This window comes from Cyprinus carpio, chromosome B11 (genome assembly GCF_018340385.1).
Source record: "Cyprinus carpio isolate SPL01 chromosome B11, ASM1834038v1, whole genome shotgun sequence".
NCBI classification, from domain to species: domain Eukaryota; kingdom Metazoa; phylum Chordata; class Actinopteri; order Cypriniformes; family Cyprinidae; genus Cyprinus; species Cyprinus carpio.
Window position 1 is genome coordinate 7,933,067 of NC_056607.1, and position 18,745 is coordinate 7,951,811.

At 34.3% G+C, this 18,745-nt stretch overlaps 1 protein-coding gene across 4 annotated transcripts; it reads right to left on the minus strand.

Moving 5' to 3' along the window:
* On the minus strand, positions 1-17,293 carry LOC109098970 (coiled-coil domain-containing protein 50-like). 4 transcript variants are annotated; one of them, XM_019112527.2, is made up of 13 exons: positions 17,000-17,293; positions 16,426-16,514; positions 15,961-16,056; positions 10,870-10,932; positions 10,658-10,781; positions 10,216-10,306; positions 2,800-2,902; positions 2,633-2,718; positions 2,455-2,517; positions 2,131-2,247; positions 1,019-1,128; positions 850-944; positions 1-769 (listed from the first exon to the last, which is right to left on the minus strand). In XM_019112527.2, the coding sequence occupies exons 3-13, from the start codon at positions 16,007-16,009 to the stop codon at positions 621-623; spliced, it is 1,050 nt and encodes a 349-aa protein (XP_018968072.1). In that variant the 5' UTR covers positions 16,010-16,056; positions 16,426-16,514; positions 17,000-17,293; the 3' UTR covers positions 1-620. The 4 variants fall into 4 exon arrangements, with proteins under 4 accessions (XP_018968072.1, XP_042589672.1, XP_042589671.1 ...); XM_042733738.1 differs by lacking the exon at positions 16,426-16,514 and having other exon boundaries at positions 2,455-2,514; XM_042733737.1 differs by lacking the exon at positions 16,426-16,514 and having other exon boundaries at positions 1-766.
* Positions 17,294-18,745: the final 1,452 nt, after the last annotated feature.

An 18,745-nucleotide genomic window follows, 5' to 3' on the forward strand; every position in this document is an offset into this window, starting at 1 on the left:
TAAAGATGTTATTCCACTGCATGTACAAAAAATGACTAAACCTGAAGATGAAAAAAAAAAAATAATACAAGCGTTTAAAGGCAGGGTAGGTGATTTGGTTCAAAAGTTGTTGTTTTTTTGTTATGCTGGTTGAAAGTCTCTTCACATCCTGAGAGCAATCACTAAGTTAAGTAGTCTAAATTTATTTATAGGTATTTATATTGTCTGTGGAAGGAGTAGGACCATAAAATGTTCGTCCAATCATATTCCTCGGTCTCCATGTGTTTTGGAGGAGGCGTGGCTCTGGAATGTGATTTGCAGGGAGGGTGGGATCTTATGCTTTCAAAGCTAGCTTGCTATTGCTAACCTCTTCCAAAATCACCTACCCTACCTTTAAAACAGGTTTTTGATCATCATATAATGAAGGAACTTTGCTTCTGTGTATTTTAATAGTTTAAAAGTAGGTGCTTATCTTAAATTACGTACATCTCCCTTGGTGCCGTCATGTTGTGTGATGCCATACAACAACATGATGAAACCATGAATTGTTACTCAGTCTAACAGTTTAATCTGTGTCCATAAATTGGATTCTACAATACTTGTTAAGACACTCAAAAGACAACACTGAGTTAGTCACATGTTCACTGCTGTTTACAGTTCTCTTTCTTTTCTTTGGGTTTGTGACGTCCTGCTTTGTCGCTCTGCCTTTTAGTTGGTGGTATAAAGGTGGGTTCTGGTAAATAGTCATAAAAAATACTGTGCGGGTTACGAGGGGCCAAACATAGACCTGCTGAGAAAACAGGAAATGGCTGCTGATGTGGCAAAAATACACTTATTGAACTTTCCTATTATATAACAATGTGTTCATACCTGATAGGGGGCTGGTGGAAATTTGCCTCTCACGCTTCCTAGCCTTAAACGTTGGGTCCAGTTCTTCTGCAATATTGTGTATGTGTTGGTTTCGGCTGAAAAGAGATGAAGATATGTAAGTGTTGAAAGTTTTTTTGAGAATGTGTGAGATAAAAAACGTGTGACTTACAGCACAGTGCATGATGGGCTTGATAAAAGGCTTTCGATGGTATAGTCTTCCTCTTCCACGGGTGAATGCAGTCCATCTGAGTTCAGCCTATCACGCAACATCTGAAGAGACTGAAATTGAGACAACACGGCCCGAAAGGTCAAACTAAATTACAAAATGTCCATTTACACAAAAACTGTATATATAAACTGTAATTTTGAGTAAAAAGTCATAACTGCCAGATATAAACTCAGAATTATGGGGCGAAAAAGTCAGAATTGCAAGATATGAAGTCAATTAAATAAATGTTTATCTAGTGCTGAAAACAAGCTTCCATATATATTCACACACACACACACACACACAAAACCCTCATGTGCATATAGTTCATCCAGAAAATTAAATTCACTATGAAATTCACTAATATACTATAATGCTTTAGAAATAATTATTATAATAAAAGCCTCCTTATACGAAGCAATGAATTTGTGTATGAATAATATCCATATATTGTATATTAGTACGCACATCCAAGAGAGAGTGGCATTCAAGCGGATGACGTTGGATGTATGCGAATGCAGTGATGAACCCGTAAAGCGCAGAGCAGAGAGCAAAACTAAACACCAGTCACGAATTAGAAGTACAAAACGAGGATTTGAACAAAGAAAAATGTCAGAGGATTTTGATATAAGCCAAAATTGGTTCTCGCGAGACTAGCATATTCTCACTGGAGCCTACGTCCTCTGCTGGAACACCACTCTCTCGTGAACATGTGTACGACAGTTAGCTGAAGCTAGAGATTATGGTTTATAACGTTTTATACATACAAATCTTATACACAAGCGCATCAATTCGCTTCTGAAGGCCTTTATTCACACACCAGAGCCACGTGGAGCACTTTTTATAATGGATGGATGCACTTTTTTGGGCTTCAAAATCTCAACCCCCATTCACTGGCATTATAAATCTAGGAAGAGCCAGTACATTTTAATATATCTCCGATTGTATTCGTCTGAAAGAAGAAAGTCATAGGATGGCTTGAGGATGAGTAAATCATGTGGTAATTTTCATTTTTGGGTGAACTATCCCTTTAACATTTTTTTATGTGTGAAGTGAGTGAGGTTGATTCAGACCTTCCTGGTTGTGGTGTTTCCTTCATCTCTCGGTTCAGGAGGTCTGGTCTGGATCTCTAGGTCTTGTGGCCTGTTTTTGACTCTTCTCTGATGGCGCTGCATATAGTGGGCGATCTCCTGATGAGTTACAGAGGAGTTACAGAGTTTTGTGGCATCATCATAGCCGGTATTTTCTTAACCGTTTGAGAATCAAGAAGTAGTAGTTTAAACTTTTGATGTATTTACGTTATATCTCCACTTAATGAAAATATGGAGCTGTTTATTACAATTGGTATCAATCTGTTTATCAATTTATCAGTCCAGTTATCCTGACGATGTTTCTACCTCATCTTGGGCTACTTGGGCCGCAATGAAATCCACCTCTGATCCAGAGCTCTGAGGAAACTGCTGAACAAAAAGACATGATAATGAATGTTGTTAAATAATACTGGTCCCAAATTGTTATAGAAAAACTAACCCCATCCTGGTCCTAAACCAGCCTCAGGTTGAGTAGCAAACATACCTCTCTGTGAGGCAGCGTATCCTCTTCCTCCTGAAGTCTACGGGCCATCTCAGCGTCCTGAAGCATCTGTTCCCAGACTCCCAAACCTGACGGAAGGAGACCAAAACCAGTTGTGCAACATGTGATGCCGGTATTCACATCAAGCATTTGTGAGAAAAAACCTTCACCTTCACAGAGTGGAGAAACACAGTCATTGTCATTGCAACCAGCAGCAACCCTCTGGCGTCTCATCTCCATTTCTTCTTCTTCCTGTAACTGTTTAGCGATTTCCTGTTGAGAAAACAATTCACACACATATACAGTAATAAACTGACTGATGCATGTTTTAACAGTCCAGTATAACCTTAACTGTTAAGATCAACAACAACAAAAAAATTGTGCCATATTTACAACTGAGTCCTAAATAAATGTAAGCAGGATTCATTTATTGGAAATTGTTTGGACTGCAAAAATTTAATAAGAAAGCTTGGTGGCATCAGCTGAAATGGAAAGCTGTTATGTTTTGCATTTTTTTTTTTTAAAGTAATGTTTGCAAATTATCTAAAAAATAAAACCAGGGATATAGTTATACTGTACAGTTATTTCTACGGAAGCTAGTTTCCACCACAGAATAAAAATAAAGAGGCAATTGCAGATTTTTATATCATTATTCAGACATTTCTTCTCAGAAATGCAATTCTAAGTTTATATCTGTCAGTTTTGACTGTTTCTCAGAACTGTGAGAGAAAAAAAAGTTAGAACTGTGAGATAAAAAGTGTCAATAATCTTTATTTTTATCCCATGGCGGAAACAAGCTTCATAAAAATCATAACTGAAACTGAAAAAACGTACTTTAGAATTTTTATTTCACAATTCAAATCTTCTCAGAATTGCAAGTTCTGGACCAATTTTGAGATTAAATATAACTTTTTATCTCACAATTCTGATTTTACGTAGCATTTATAACTCACAATTTAGACATTTTTTATCTCACAGTACTGACTTTTCCCCTCAGAATTGCAAGAAAAAAGTCTGAATTGTGAAATATAACCTTGCAATTATATTATTTACTTTTTTATTTTTATTTTGAGGGCTTCCATAGATTTCAATGTATTTATAAAGCACTTTAAAAAACACACATTGTACCAAAGTGCTGTATAATAAAAAAAACATAAGAAATAGAAATAATACAGTCACATAACGTAATTAAATGTATATTTTATTTTAGAACTGATATTGACTTTAAGCAATGCACAGGCCCGAAGTGATAATGGCCAAACTGAATATATTTCTAATGCATCAGGATGGAGATATTTAAAGTGATATTTAAAGTAAGATCTCAGTTTAGACACACACACACATCTTGGTCTGAGTTTAATATCATGCAGCAGAGGTGTCAAAGTGGGCTGTGAATCTTCCATCACGAAGTCACTAGAACAAAAACTCATCATTTTACAGCACAAAAACCTAGGCTGACACCCACTAGAGGAGCTGCAGTCCAGACCTGCGGAAAATACAGCTCATACATAGACACACACCTACACACACTGTTTGTGTCACGCCCACAGAGACGTTTCTTAGGACACCTTGCCTGAAATCTGCTGAGTCCTTCAGACCTCATTAACACACCGACGTCACGGAATAAAACCACACAGCGCACGAGCGCTGACACATTATTATAACATCGTCATACTGAGCAGCAGCTCTGAGAATATTCGCCTGACTTTGATCTTAGAACCATTTTCCGCCAAAATACCACAGCAACCACAGCCAGAGTTACTACTGTAACATCAAAATACATTCATATTGGATCATTTAAACAGCTTTTAGAATTTGTGAACGTGAAATCTAAACTTGAGAAACATTAACTAGAATTTTGGCAGAAAATATGATTACCATGGTACATTTTTGCACTATATAATACAGATCTGACATTTAAACTGACACAGTTGTCCTGGTTTGTGACTGTTTATAAATGAAACAGAATAGGAAACATAAATAAATGGGTATTTTTTTTATACACCAACGTTTTACGCAACAGGAAATGGTTGGCTAAATATGGGAAGTAAAGACAGGAAACGAGTTGACACGTTAAAAATAATCGACATTAAAAATGCAGATCACAATAGTGTATATACTTCATTTGTCCACTATAGGCCAGTAATGAGACTTGTTCTTTAAATGTAATATTATTACATGGCCAGTTCATCCAGAAATGTACATTAATCAACATTTGAAGTGGATCAAAACCTTTCATCAAAGTTGTCCTAAAGCCTAAAATCAAAATGTGTTCTTGTCAACTTTAGGATGAACTTTTTTGATCCACTTCAGATGTTGACTACTATATATCGTCATCATTTACTCACCCTCATGTGGGTCTAAATCAAAAAAGCAGAACCAAAAAGCTGAAATCTATAAACAGAAACAGAGCACCTTATAAATAGCTCATACTATTTATTCAGTATTTTATAAAAAACATTTAATAGGTTTGTAAGCCAAACAGAGTTTAGTTTTAAGGTAAAAGACATCAGAATATTAGCAATGTGTTATCACTCAGCTGTGTTTGACAAGACAGGCCCTAACTTTGATCAACAAGGTGTCTGGATGTTCACCAGAAGGGGTTTTTGCCCGCTTTCTTGTAAATAAACAGAAAATGCCCAATGGGAAAGTCAATGCAAATACTACACAGATAAACACACAACATCAGATGATGCTGTTATGTGGGCTCATGGGTATTCCAGTCTTAAAGCTGTTTTTTTTGGGGTAAACTAGTGTCCTACAGACTGAGGAGGTAAAGCATGGTTAGTAAAGCTACAGCAATCAATGTGCCCTCAGCACCATGGTGAGGTATTTCTCATTGTGCAGAGCTCTGATGAAAGTGTTTCCATTCTGGTGACCGACCGGCCCACCCTCAGTGATACAGGCCTGAAGAACTCAAGCAGGAATGTGTGTCTAATCATAATCAACAAGTTCTTTCTGGTCCTCGAATCTGATTGGCTGAGATTAGTGTGATATTCTAGTGATAACAGAACTCCAGCCGTTTCACTGTTTTTATATTATATATATATACATATATATATATATATATATATATATATATATATAAAATACAATAAACTAATATTATTGTTGTTATTAAATTAAATTATTTAACTTATATCTTTACCTATTATTCATTATGCATTTAATTCCATTTTTTCTATTCTTGTTAACTTTTCATTAATTCCTTAGACAATTTTAAGTTATGACTTTCATATAACATTTTGTTTACTACACCAGTTATCTGTATTAATTACATAATGAGATCTCTAAATACATATGCCTTGCCAGAAGTGTTCCTCTCTTGTGTGCTATGAGTTTTCTGCCTTGTGAAGTTGGCACTGTGTTAAAATAATTGACAAAGTGTTGATTGAGGTCACACAGGAAAATATCACCAGCAGTTACGTGACGTGACATGACGTACAGCCAGAATTCGTGCTCTGCATTTAACCCATCCAAAGTGCACACACACAGCAGTGAACACACACCCGGAGCAATGGGCAGCCATTTATACTGCGGTGCCCGGGGATCAGTTGGGGGTTCGGTGTCTTGCTCAAAGGCACCTCAGTCGTGGTATTGCCGACCCGAGACTTGAACCCACAACCTTAGGGTCAGGAGTCCAACTCTCTAACCACTAGGCCATGACTTCCCCAGAACACCAATAAACTGTCAAGATATAGATGATTACATTTAGCCATTACTAGAAAGCTGATCCACTGGACATACACAGATAGACTTTGTTGAATCAGCATTAAGTCAATAGCAAGTACAATTCCCTTCTACTCCACTACACCGCTCCATCTGCAGTCTAAAACTGTCGCCGCGAGGCAGAGAGGACAGTCAACACCAGGCGTTCAAGCACAACTACAGCCCACATCAGACAAAAACACCCTCGGCTAACAAACAGAGCAGGTGCTGATGGACGTCCTCTTTTGTTGAAGCACACAGGCTGCAAACCGTTAGCAGAAAAACAAAAACAGGATGACCAGACATCCACATTTTCTATGGGCAGTCCAGGTTTTCGGTGTTTTGCAAATTAACTAATCAGTAAATAATATATAAATAAATAAATACATTTACATAAATACAAATAAATAAATGAAAAATACATTTAAATTAATTAAAAAATCAAATACCCACATTTGTCCTCGAAATGAGCTTAAATGAAATAAAAATCTTAATAAAAATATAAATAAAATATTAAAATATTACAACAAAAAATGAATATTATTGTTGTTATTAAATTCAATTATTTAACTTAATTTTTTATACCTTTACATGTTATTTGTTATGCATTTAATTATTATGTATACAAATTTAAATACAACAATGAACTAAATCTTAAAAAAAATGTTGACTTCCATTTATAAAAGCACAACCATAAAGAACTAAATTGTTGTAATTACGGTTTACAATATATTCACAGTTTTATAAAATGAATATATACACAGTAATTAGAAAATTATATATTATATATTATATACAAACTATGATTTTGTTTGGAAACATTACTATTTTTAATGTTTTTGAAAGAAGTTTCTTCTGCTCATCAAGCCTGCATTTATTTGATCAAAAATACAGAAAAAAAACAGTAATATTGTGAAATATTATTACAACTTAAAATAATAGTTTTCTATTTGAATATACTTTCAAAAAATAATTTATTCCTGTGATGCAAAGCTGAATTTTCAGCATTATTACTCCAGCCTTCAGTGTCACATGTAACATCCAGTCTATCACATGATCATTTAGAAATCATTCTAATATTCTGATTTATTTATGTTCTGCTGTCTAATATATTTGATGAATAAAAGGTTAAAAAGAACTGCATTTATTCAAAATAATAAAAAAATTCTAATAATATATTTTCTAATAATATATTTTCTTTACTATCACTTTTTATCAATTTAACACATCCTTGCTGAATAAAAGTATTGATTTTATTTTTTTTTTTAAAAAAGAGAAAGAAAAAAAAATTACTGACCCCAAATTACTGACCAGTAGTGTATATTGTTATTACAAAATATTTATATGTTAAAAACATAGCTTTTTTTTTTTTTTTTTTTTTTTTACTTTTTATTCATCAAAGTATCCTAAAAAAGTATCACATGTTCTGAAAAAATATTAAGCAGCAGAACTGTTTCCAACTTTGATAATGAATCATCATATTAGAATGATTTCTAAAGGATCATGTGATAATGATCCTAAAAATTCAGCTTTGCATCACAGAAATAAATGATAATTTAAAGTATAATAAATTTAAAAACAATTATTTTAAATTGTAATAATATATCACAATATTACATTTTTTTCTGTATTTTTGATCAAATAAATGCAGGCTTGATGAGCAGAAGAAACTTCTTTCAAAAAACATTAAAAATAGTAATGTTTCCAAACTTTTGGTCTGTACTGTATATATATATATATATATATATATATATATATATATATATATATATATATATATATATATATTTAAAAATATATATAATTTAATTCCGTTTTTATCTTTTGTTCCCATATTTATTTTTGCAATGTGTTTTCCTAAAGTTATAATTTTGTTATATATATTGTTTTGATCTTTCTGCTATTTGCAATGGTTTACTATTTACTATTTTTCATAATGTGATTTTCATTGAATTAAAATTAAAACCAATTATATTAAAACCAGTCAAGGTCAGTCAGACCCGCATGACAGTTTATGAAATACAAAACATTTTAAAACAAAAGACTTTTGATGTCCCTGTTTTTAATTCATAGACAATAATAACTGAGATTTTTATGATATTTTGACCACTAGACCAGGAAACGTTCCCGGTTTCCATTTCTCAAATCTGATGACATTTATAAAAAAATAATAACAACAAGAGAGATTAAAGGAGAACACTAATAACTTTAATCTGGAAAAAGTGGACAAAATCGATAATTTGTCACTGCATTAAAAAGAAAATATCAAAGCCAAACACTGTGTCTTTTCAAACGAGTCAGAGTGCTATAGACCATTACTTCCTCAAGACGTCTTTCCAAAGGGTGGAATAAAGGGCTCCAGACAGACTGCTTTAGAAAGCCTCTGGTAAATAGTCTTTCCACAAATACAGAACCTCACTGTTTCACCACTGAAGCATCCGACGGGACGTGGCCTCCCAGATGACGTCCACCTCCTCAGCGTCACCCCGGACACGCCATGGGAACACTTTCAAAAACCACTCCTGACAACAAAGATGACAAAGCTGCTCCTTCAGGAGACAGAAATGTCGCCCAACAGCTAAATAAAGGACATAATAGAATACTTGAAGCCAGTGGATATCAGAGTGCTAGATCCGAGTTGGGCCTCAGTCTTCTCACTCTCTTCTGTCTATTATGTTCTTTCTCTCCTTTATTCTTCTGTCCAAAAGCATCTCTATTACGTTTTAATAAGCTTAACATGAAAGGACAGATAATTAACAACAGAGAGTGCTGTGTAGATTACTTACAAATTGTAGTCTGTCACTGATTACAAATTACACAACGAAAATTATAGTTTGTACATATAGTATTAGGTTATGTATTTTGAGTACTTTTTGATTACTTGTTTTGACCTAAAATTTATGCCATTCTTTGTTATCAACATCATTAAACGTTACATTATGCCAGGGTTTCCCAAACTGGGGTTCATGAATGAACTACAGGAGTTTTATGAGTTGATGAAAATCTTGAAGACTTTCCAAATTTTTAAAAGCAGTGGAATTTTAGAAAGGAAATTTTAACAGAGAGAGAAAAAAAGATGAATTATGGCAAATCAATATGTATAATCATGTAATCTATAAAAAGTAACTGTATTCTGATTATGAGCATTGTAATATAATTTAAATTACAAGTACTTAATTTTTGGAATCTAATTACGTAATCCAAATTACACATAATCATAATCATTATTATTATTATTTTTAAATATTCCAATGATTTTTATTTACAACTTTTAAATATACAGTGTTCAGTGTCTTTTTTTCTGTGTATTTTTGTGCTTGTGTATCAAGCACATTAGGCGGAATTTCATCAGTGGCAGTAAGAAATGTAAAAAATATAATTTTTTTGTACAGAAATAAATGGGAGAAATCACAACATTCAATACAGTGACTGCAGAAATAAAAGTCCTGCCTTTCTGTTAAAAGAGACAAACATCTTAGCAAAATTTATGATACCAAACTCATAATGATGATGATAATCATGGATCTAAATCAGTGCTTTCAGACGATTAATCACGTTTATCCAAAATAAATGTTTTTGTTTACATAATATATGTGTGTGTACTGTGTATATTTATTATGTACATATAAATACATACACATGCAGTATATATTTAAGAAAAATATGTTGTTTATATATTAAATATATTTATATATAATATAAATATGAATATATACATGTAAATAAATGTAAATATTTTAAAAAATATATGCTGTATGTGTGTGTCTTTATATATACATAATAAATATAAACAGTACACACATATATATTATGCAAACAATTTATTTTGCATGCGATTAATCGTGATTAATCCTTTATCATGTTTTAATGAAACGCACCTCATCCTCTTTCTCTCGCCTCCTGGCCTCCTCTGCACACATCTGGAGCTCCTCCTGGATCATCTGTGCATATCTGCAGTCCTCTTCCTCCCTGTAAACGAGACAAAGTTGAACTTACAGCTTTAGCGCTCTCATATCTGACTATAACGTACTCTCACACGTTTATTATTTGAACATTTTGTGAGGTCGCTTGTTTCAAGTCCTTTGCCGATCCCGCTCTATTGTAATCATGCCAGGCTAATTTTACTCTCAAGCTCTAAACATTGTTCCCTGTGGTTTTTCAACTTATACCTCACAATATACAAACTAATCAAGTTGCGCAACGCAAATGAGCCGACGCATCTGTTTCCACAAAGTATTCTGAATGTCCTTAATGTCTGCGGTTTTGCAATGTTGCTGACTGAGTAATTCAGGACACGTGTCAAGGCCTGACGATGCTTACAGCTGCTGCAGGTCCTGCCGGAGATTTGCTCGCTGTTCCTCTTCCTCCTGCAGCCTCCGGGCCAAACGAACATCGTTCTGCACCACCTGGTTCTTCTGGATGTTGGTGCTGTAGAACTGCTCAACTGACATGATAAAGATCAATCAGGTCTATTTTACTTCTGTAAAAAGGAAGGATGAGCAAGATTACAGGAAAAAGATGTTTATACTCACTTTCCTGCTCTTGAAGACTGTGAGCCAAAGCACCATCCTCTAACACAGAGAAACATTGGCACACTGTGGGAAAACCACAAAAATACAGACAAGATTATTAAAATAACAGGTGATTAAAGGGTATATTATAGTGATTTTACCACATTTATAGGGTGAAGTTTTTTTTTTTTTAAAGCAGAGTGCTCACAACTTCCTTTAAACACAGAGACACTAAAGGCAAAACCAATGACTAGTGCAAAGAAAACATCCAAAAGACACTGTTAAGTGTTTCTTTTATAGCACTTTATCTATTTTTGTCAGTAGATTTCAATTACAATACATATTTTTAAAGGCCATTTTCTCAAAATGAGTTTTGTCTCCTACACTGAGCCATAAATGTCCAGTTCAGTAGCACCTACACACACCAAACTTTACATTTTTATTCCTGTCTGTATCCTGAAGGTTTTTACAAAGGTATTTGTTCATATATAATTTTCTTGATTATATACAACATTTTATTCCCCCCAAAATTGTGAAAATATATTGTTTCCTGTCTGTTCTAAGTATTTTCGGAATTATGGAGTGACAAAAATGTGATACCCAAAATTCCCTCTTTGACTCTAATATAAAAAAAAAAATAAAAAAAATTATACAAGAATTCTGAAACTGACTTCATCCAGTGTTTAGATTTTAGTGCAAAAACTTATGCAAATTAGTGCATATTTCATTTAATAATGCATGATTTGCATATTCAAACCTGCATATTATGCATATTATATATATATTATAAATATATATTACCTTATTCTCCTGCAGTGTCTCACCTTAAAATGACTAAAATTAAGCAAAAGATAAAGCTAAATGGAAATATTGTTAGCACTTTACAATAAGGTTTCATTAGTTAATGAGCAAATAATGAACACATGAATTATAGTATTGATTAATCTTAGTGAATGAAAATATAGATGTTCATTGTTAGTTCATGTTAATTCACAGTGCATTAACTAATGTTACAAGCACAACTTTTGATTTCTGATTTTGAATAATACATTAGTAAATGTTGACTGTCGAAGGATTGTATCTAAAATATCTAAAGTAGTTAACTAATGAACCTTATTTTAAAGTGTTTCAGAAATATTAAATGATAAAAAATGAATAAAAATGACAAAAGCACATAAAATGACTAAAACAAACTAAAATTTTAATTCATTGAAAATATAAGCTAATTCAAAATATATAAATAATAGATCATGGCAGCTGTAATGAATAAAATGGTGATCAAATGATGGAGAAGAGCATTATATCTACATTTTTTTAAAATTACCATTTTAAAAAAAATGATTTGGGTGTCTGGCTTGCAGAACTGGCCTGCAAAATGGGCAAATCGTGTTCACAAAATTTAACAAATTATCTTCAACACTATTTTTTGGGGGTGTATTTGTGCAATTCTTCTCCTATTTCTTGCTAGACAGCTTGTGCAAATAAACATCGCTATCTGCATGTGCAATTTGTTCTCTAGGGCAGGTTTATGTTTGGGCCCATCTCTGTCTTTGCACCGCTAATAATGCCACACTGGGGACCAAATGGGAAAACTACTGCCAAGCCAACTGGGTCAACGACATTAACACAATGGCTCAGAGGAAAAGCACATTAAGCCCAATAAGCTTACAGAGGTGTGTCACTGTGTTCGGCCAAAACTGCAGCTCACTCAAATGCCATTTCTGACAGGACTCTACTGAACAACCATTAAACAATATCGACCTGAAGAAAGACCTTCAAGCAAACACACGTTCACACAAAAGACTCTTTTCCCGCCATTGACTGAATGTTCTTAGAACATATTGTTCTTGTTTCAGAACGTTCAGAGAATATTCAAAAGCAATGTTCCCAAACTGTTTGCAAAGAAATAAAATGGAAAGTTCCTTTAATGTTTTCTCTAACGTTCATGCAACCAAAAATAAAAAAAAATTCAAAACTGGATGTTTCAAAGAACTTTCAGAATTTCACAACTTAATGGAAACATTAACAAAACGTTCTTAGAAAATATTTTTGTTAGCTGGGTATATTACACAACAACCCTCCTTCTCCCCCTCTGGAAGTAAGTGTGGAAAATTGAGTGAGCTAATAAAAGCTCATGAACTATCGCACAAGCATGTTGAACATCTGAATCATAAAAGCTGATGCTCCATTATAAAAGACAGGTCGTTTAATTACAGATCCGTCAGTGCTGCAGGACATTTTAAAGACATATTAAATGCTCACCAAGAATCAGTTTATACAACCAACTCAGACTACTACTATTTCAAACACACTATTCGCTAGTTATTTTGCAGTGGATTTTACCGTTTTGAAAGATGTGTCTGCGTCCATGTCTCAAGCTCCTTCTACTGTCATGAAGCACATACACACATGCGTGTGAGCTCATCCTATGTGCTCTACTATTAGTAAACAGCACTGGTGCTCAAGTAGATGGATTTTAAAAAAAGGTTAGGAAAACTCCCTGCTGCTTCTGCAGCCACCTCCACCCTGATCCGGGATGGAAAAGCTGACTTGGGCGCTCTCAGGACAGAAGCCTGTTTCATAAAGGTTGGCATACTCACAGTTAAACGAAATGCCATGAAAAGGGCTTTTTCTGTGCATAACAAGAGTCGATGCTGTGCAACTAAAAATAAGAACCAAGAAAAGTGACGGGCAATTCCTGAAACCTAAGGAAACAGCGTTTAAATGTAGATATGTGAACATGAATGATCGACTCGAATACATGGGTTTGTATCATACTACATTTCCCACAGCTTTGAGATTGAGGGAAAAAGTAGCAATAGTTAAAACATCTTAATGGTTTTCTGACGGCACCCATTCACTCCAGAGGATTGGTGAGCAAGTCATGTAATGCTATATGTCTCCAAATCTGTTCCAAAGAAAGAAACTAACTCATCTCGAGATGGCCTGAGGGTGAGTACATTTTCAGCAAATTTTAATTCCTTTAAAATTAAGTGTGCACTCTTTTGTGGGAATAAGACAGTGGTCTTTCGCAGTCGTGTGATCCCCCTCAGCTGAGCGGAGGCCCCCGGGCCAAACAGATGGTGCTATTCAGAGTCAGAGAAACAAAGAAAAGAGAGAAAAGACAGTAATCAGGACCCCTGCATGAAACTTTCATGCCTTTTCCTGTACACTGCTCTTCTCTCCCGATCTCTGGCTTTCTCCTGCAGTTCTTTGTCTATATTTGGCACAAGGAGCAGAAGCAAAAGCTATAAATATCCGACAATGCAGTTTGGGGGGCGGGGGGGGAATTTAACGCATGAACTCAAAGAAACAGGTCAGAAGCTTGGCTCCAAAACCCAGTGAGCATATATGATGCCTTAAAATGCATTATGGGTAATCAGTTCACTGGGTAGATGTTTATATAGTGTCCAGTTTCATGCATAGACAGTCTGTCTGCTTTCTAGGTACAACTACAGCCGTGCATTAGTTTATATAAGAACCTTTATTTTTATGGATGTATAGAAATGTCTTTGTAAGTTCATCTAAACTCTCCTGCACTTGAACTCTTCACACTCCTTCCCTGCCTTCCAGCTTTAGGCCAAAACAGGAGACGATCGAAATCTTCAGAAACAGGAATGCTGGGAAGCTCTTGAGCTCATCCAAGGCAGATAGGAGCATGAGTGTGCGGACGGTCTCCGGCTCTTATCAGCCCCACACAATGCTTGCTCGATCTGTCCTGAGCTCACATCACATTCCTGAACTCTGATCTCATCTTCTACAACACACAGCAGCAGCCCTGCCAAACAACATCTAAGACAACACAACTCACCCGGAAAAGCTGCACAGGAATATTAACCAGCTGCTGATCAAGTACCTGGTTTTTAAACCAAGTTTTAACACAAACGTTTTTCTTTTGAATGCTTTTTTTTTTCTTCAGAAAACGGACAGGTTATGGATAATTACATGTAGGTTTGCTGCAAATAAATACATTTTGCAAGTGCAGTTGTTTCCTGCATGCAGTAATAGAGATGAAATACACTTATTTATAGTTATGTATATTTTCTTTTTCTTTCTTTCTTTTTTAGAACAAAATTTGTTTAATTTGTTTAGTGTATTTAGATGTTGTACTTACTAAAAGTGACCAGTGTTATTTTTTAGTAGCCTATAATATAACAATATATACTATTTAGTGTTATTCTAGCATTATTGATATGCAGTTAACATTTTGAAATTTTAATATATCAGCTTTCATTTTAATTTAAGTAAAGTTACTGTAATTATGTTTTTGACATTTTTATTTTGTGCGATAGTTTATCATTTTAGTTTTTTTTTTTTTATTATTTTACATTTTTTAATATCTCTATAGTTTCAGTTTAGTTTCAGTTTTTAATTTATTTATTTTTAGATATTTTAGTTCTACACTTTAATTTAAACCAAAATGAGAAATTTTGCCTTGGCAACTGGCTGAAACAAAATAATGTTTTAATAATTGATTAACTGAAATAAAATTTTTCTTTATGTTTTTTGTTTGTTTATTAATGATAATAATGCTCTTATGGTATTTATTAATATTTTTTTATGATGTAAATTTGTATTTTATATTTTCAGATTTTATTTCAATTTTAGATTGTTTTAATGATTATGCACATTTTATAAGCGTTTGATTTAAGGTTATAGTTTTGTGTATATATATTTCTATTATGCTTTTCTATTAGTTTTCTGATTTTCAGTCATTTTAATACTTATACTCTTATTATACTTTCACTAATTTTAGTATATTTATTTTATTTCAGTTAGTTTCCAAGGCAATTTTTTTTTTAAGTTTAAAGTTTTCATCTAATATTTATATTTTATTTTAGCTTTACTTCAAGAAATGAAAACTGTTTTTAATAGTTTATGTTATTAAATACAATACTGCTTACACCACACTTATGAGAACAATTCCACTGAAGCAATTTTAGATTTTATGGATCAAGCGCACCATAATGGCTTATATATACAGTAGCATCACCCCTTCTGGGTTTTAAGCTTATAACCTTAAACCAGATCAACAACAACACTGCAACGTGTTGCAGACCTAAGGAGATATTAAAAGAACTAAAGATGCGAAAGAGAATAACCCAGACACACCATCATAAACACCGGGCAGGTGAGATTTGTCGATGCCGGTTTCTGCCATGACTGATTCCACACTGAGCTCACAGTCTCATGATGTTCTGAAGAAACCTGCAGCATCAAACACCAGAGAAACACAACAAACATGTGAAGTGAGACAATGAGAACTGTTTTACAGGTTGCTACTATCACTAACACAATTTCTCACTGCTGCTTAACACTAGAAGCAATCAGTGTGACTTTTATAATGTGCCACCCGTAATCTAATCTCCATAAATCCTGGAACAATAACACACATTGTGTCCAGGACGAAGACGTTGGAAAAGTTCGTTTCCTGTTTGTGAGCCATTAATCATATTTTGGTAAGCTTTAAGAAAAATAAGCTTTAAGGATATTATTTTTGCATATAAATAACAAGAAAGCTGAAATATAATCCAATCAACAAAATTACCATCAAATATAATGCTGAAATACATTTACCTCTCAATGACAGCATGGCTTTAATAAAGTCTGGCAGTCAGGTTAGATTGACCTTGCAAGAAATATTGTTAGGCATATCGCTGCCAACACTGAAATTAAGACAATATAATATAAAAACAACATGCAAAACTACTGTAATGTCTAATGCAGTGTAAAATACTTTACACTAGTAGAGTAAACAGTAATATGTGTTGTGTTTAAGTGCATGTCTAATTCAGGGAAGCCGATTTCCATATTTTATCCAAAAACATTAATAAGTAGGTTAACAGCTTAAAACAAAATGCTTTAAAAGTCCCAGTTTATTTTTTTTCCCCTATATGATTCCCATTACAGTAATACATGGAAAACTAGGTCATGCTTTCAGTTTTATTGTTGCTATTTCTACATTCACGAAGAATACTAATAAACACATATAGTAAACTTTATATGTAAACAATTACATGGCAGTGCACTACTTTTTTAAGTTGATTTGGTTGCACGAAAATAGACTTTATAATGAAAATAGGTGTTATAAGAGCAACATAAACACTGTTTGCTTTAGAAAACAACGAAAACATGATAAAAACACACTTACACTCTTCAGTCACTGCAGACGCGCTGATCCGTGAAAGTCGCGTCCTATCCACACAAACACACACACACACACACACACACACACACACACACACACACACACACACATACACACACGAATCAGGAGTGACACACAATAAAACACAAACACTCGTGTGACTGCAGTCTATCACAGGATCATCTTCTCTCCAGCATGATCTCGGTGTCCTCCGTTCTTCATGTTTGGGAGATTTTTCCTCACACACAATGACAGTTTGAGTTTGGCTGCTACTTTTGTTCTCAGTCAAAACAAAGAGAATCATGTGGAGTTTTACACGAGCCTTTCACGCCACCTGCTGCTCATTTTGAGGAATTGTTTCAAGACTTTGGTCTACAAACAGTTTTATAATGTTACATTTACATTTAGTCATTTAGTAGACACTTTTATCCAAAAGAGACTTACAAATGAAGACAATAGAAGCAATCAAAACCAACAAAAGAACAATAATATGTAAGTGTTGTGACAAGTCTTGGTTAGTCTAACGCACGAGTAAGGTTTTTTTTTATATAATAAATAAAAAGACAAGTAGATAGAATTGAAAAAAGAATAATGAAGGCTAGTGTTAGATGGTATTTCTTTTAAATAAATACATAAAAAGAAAACAAGTCGAAACAATAGAAAAAGAATATATAACTTTTTAATAAAAAGAAAACAAGTAGTTAGAACAGAAATACGATAGAGTGGAAGTGTAAGAGAGTCAAGTTGTTTTTTAATAAATAAAAAGAAAACAAGTAGATAAAATAGAATAGAGTGTGCTAGAGAGGATCAAATAAAGATGGAAGGGAAGTGTTTTAGCTGATGGGCAGGTCATTCCACCAGGAGAGAACAGTTAAGGTAAAAGTCTGTGAAAGTGATTTTGTGCCTCTTTTATAATGTGTAGTTCACTTGCAGAATGCAAGCTTCTGAAGGGTAAGTCTGTAGTAGTAAATTTAGGTACAGGGGTGCAGAGCCAGTGGTGGTTTTGTAGGCAAACATCAATGCCTTAAATTTTATGCAAGCAGCTATAGGTAGCCAGTGTAAATTGATGAAGAGAGGTGTGACATGCACTCTTTTTGGTTCATTAAAGATTAATCTTGCAGCCGCATTCTTGATTACCTGTAGAGGTTTGATAGAACTGGCTGGAAGACCTGCCAAAAGAGCATTGCAATAGTCCAGCCTGGACAGAACAAGAGCTTAAACAAGGAGTTGTGAAGCATGTTCCAAAAGAAAGGGCCTGATCTTCCTGATTTTAGAATCTGCAAATCAGCATAACCGGGCAGTTTTAGCAATGTGGTCTGAGAAAGTCAGCTGATCATCAATCATAACTCCAAGGTTCCTGGCTGTCCCTGAAGGAGTTATGGTTAATGTGCCTGGCTGGATGGTGAAAACGTGATGAAGTAATAGGTTTGCTGAAACCACAAGCAGTTCTGTCTTGGCAAGGTTGAGTTGAAGGTAATGGTCCTTCTTCCAGCAAGAAATGTCTGTTAGACAAGCTGACAATGCGAGCAGCTATCGTCAGATTATTAGAATGGAATGAGAGGTAGAGTTGAGTTAATCACAGAATCACAGAAGAGAAGTGGTCCAAGAACTGAGCCCTGAGGCACCCCAGTAGCTAGATGTTGTAACTTGGACACCTGACGACTCCAATATACCTTGAAGGACCTATTTGAGAGGTAAGACTCAAACCACTGAAGTGCAGTTTCTGAGATGCCCTTTGCCAAAAGAGTT

Coding starts and splice junctions, on each gene's coding strand:
- LOC109098970 (XM_019112524.2), bottom strand. CDS start 16,009: ATGGCAGAAACCGGCATCGACAAATCTCACCTGCCCGGTGTTTATGAT. Junction 2,719..2,799: donor TGTTTCTCCACTCTGTGAAG/GTGAAGGTTTTT, acceptor TCCTTCCGTCAG/GTTTGGGAGTCTGGGAACAG. Junction 2,248..2,454: donor CCCAAGTAGCCCAAGATGAG/GTAGAAACATCG, acceptor GTAACTCATCAG/GAGATCGCCCACTATATGCA.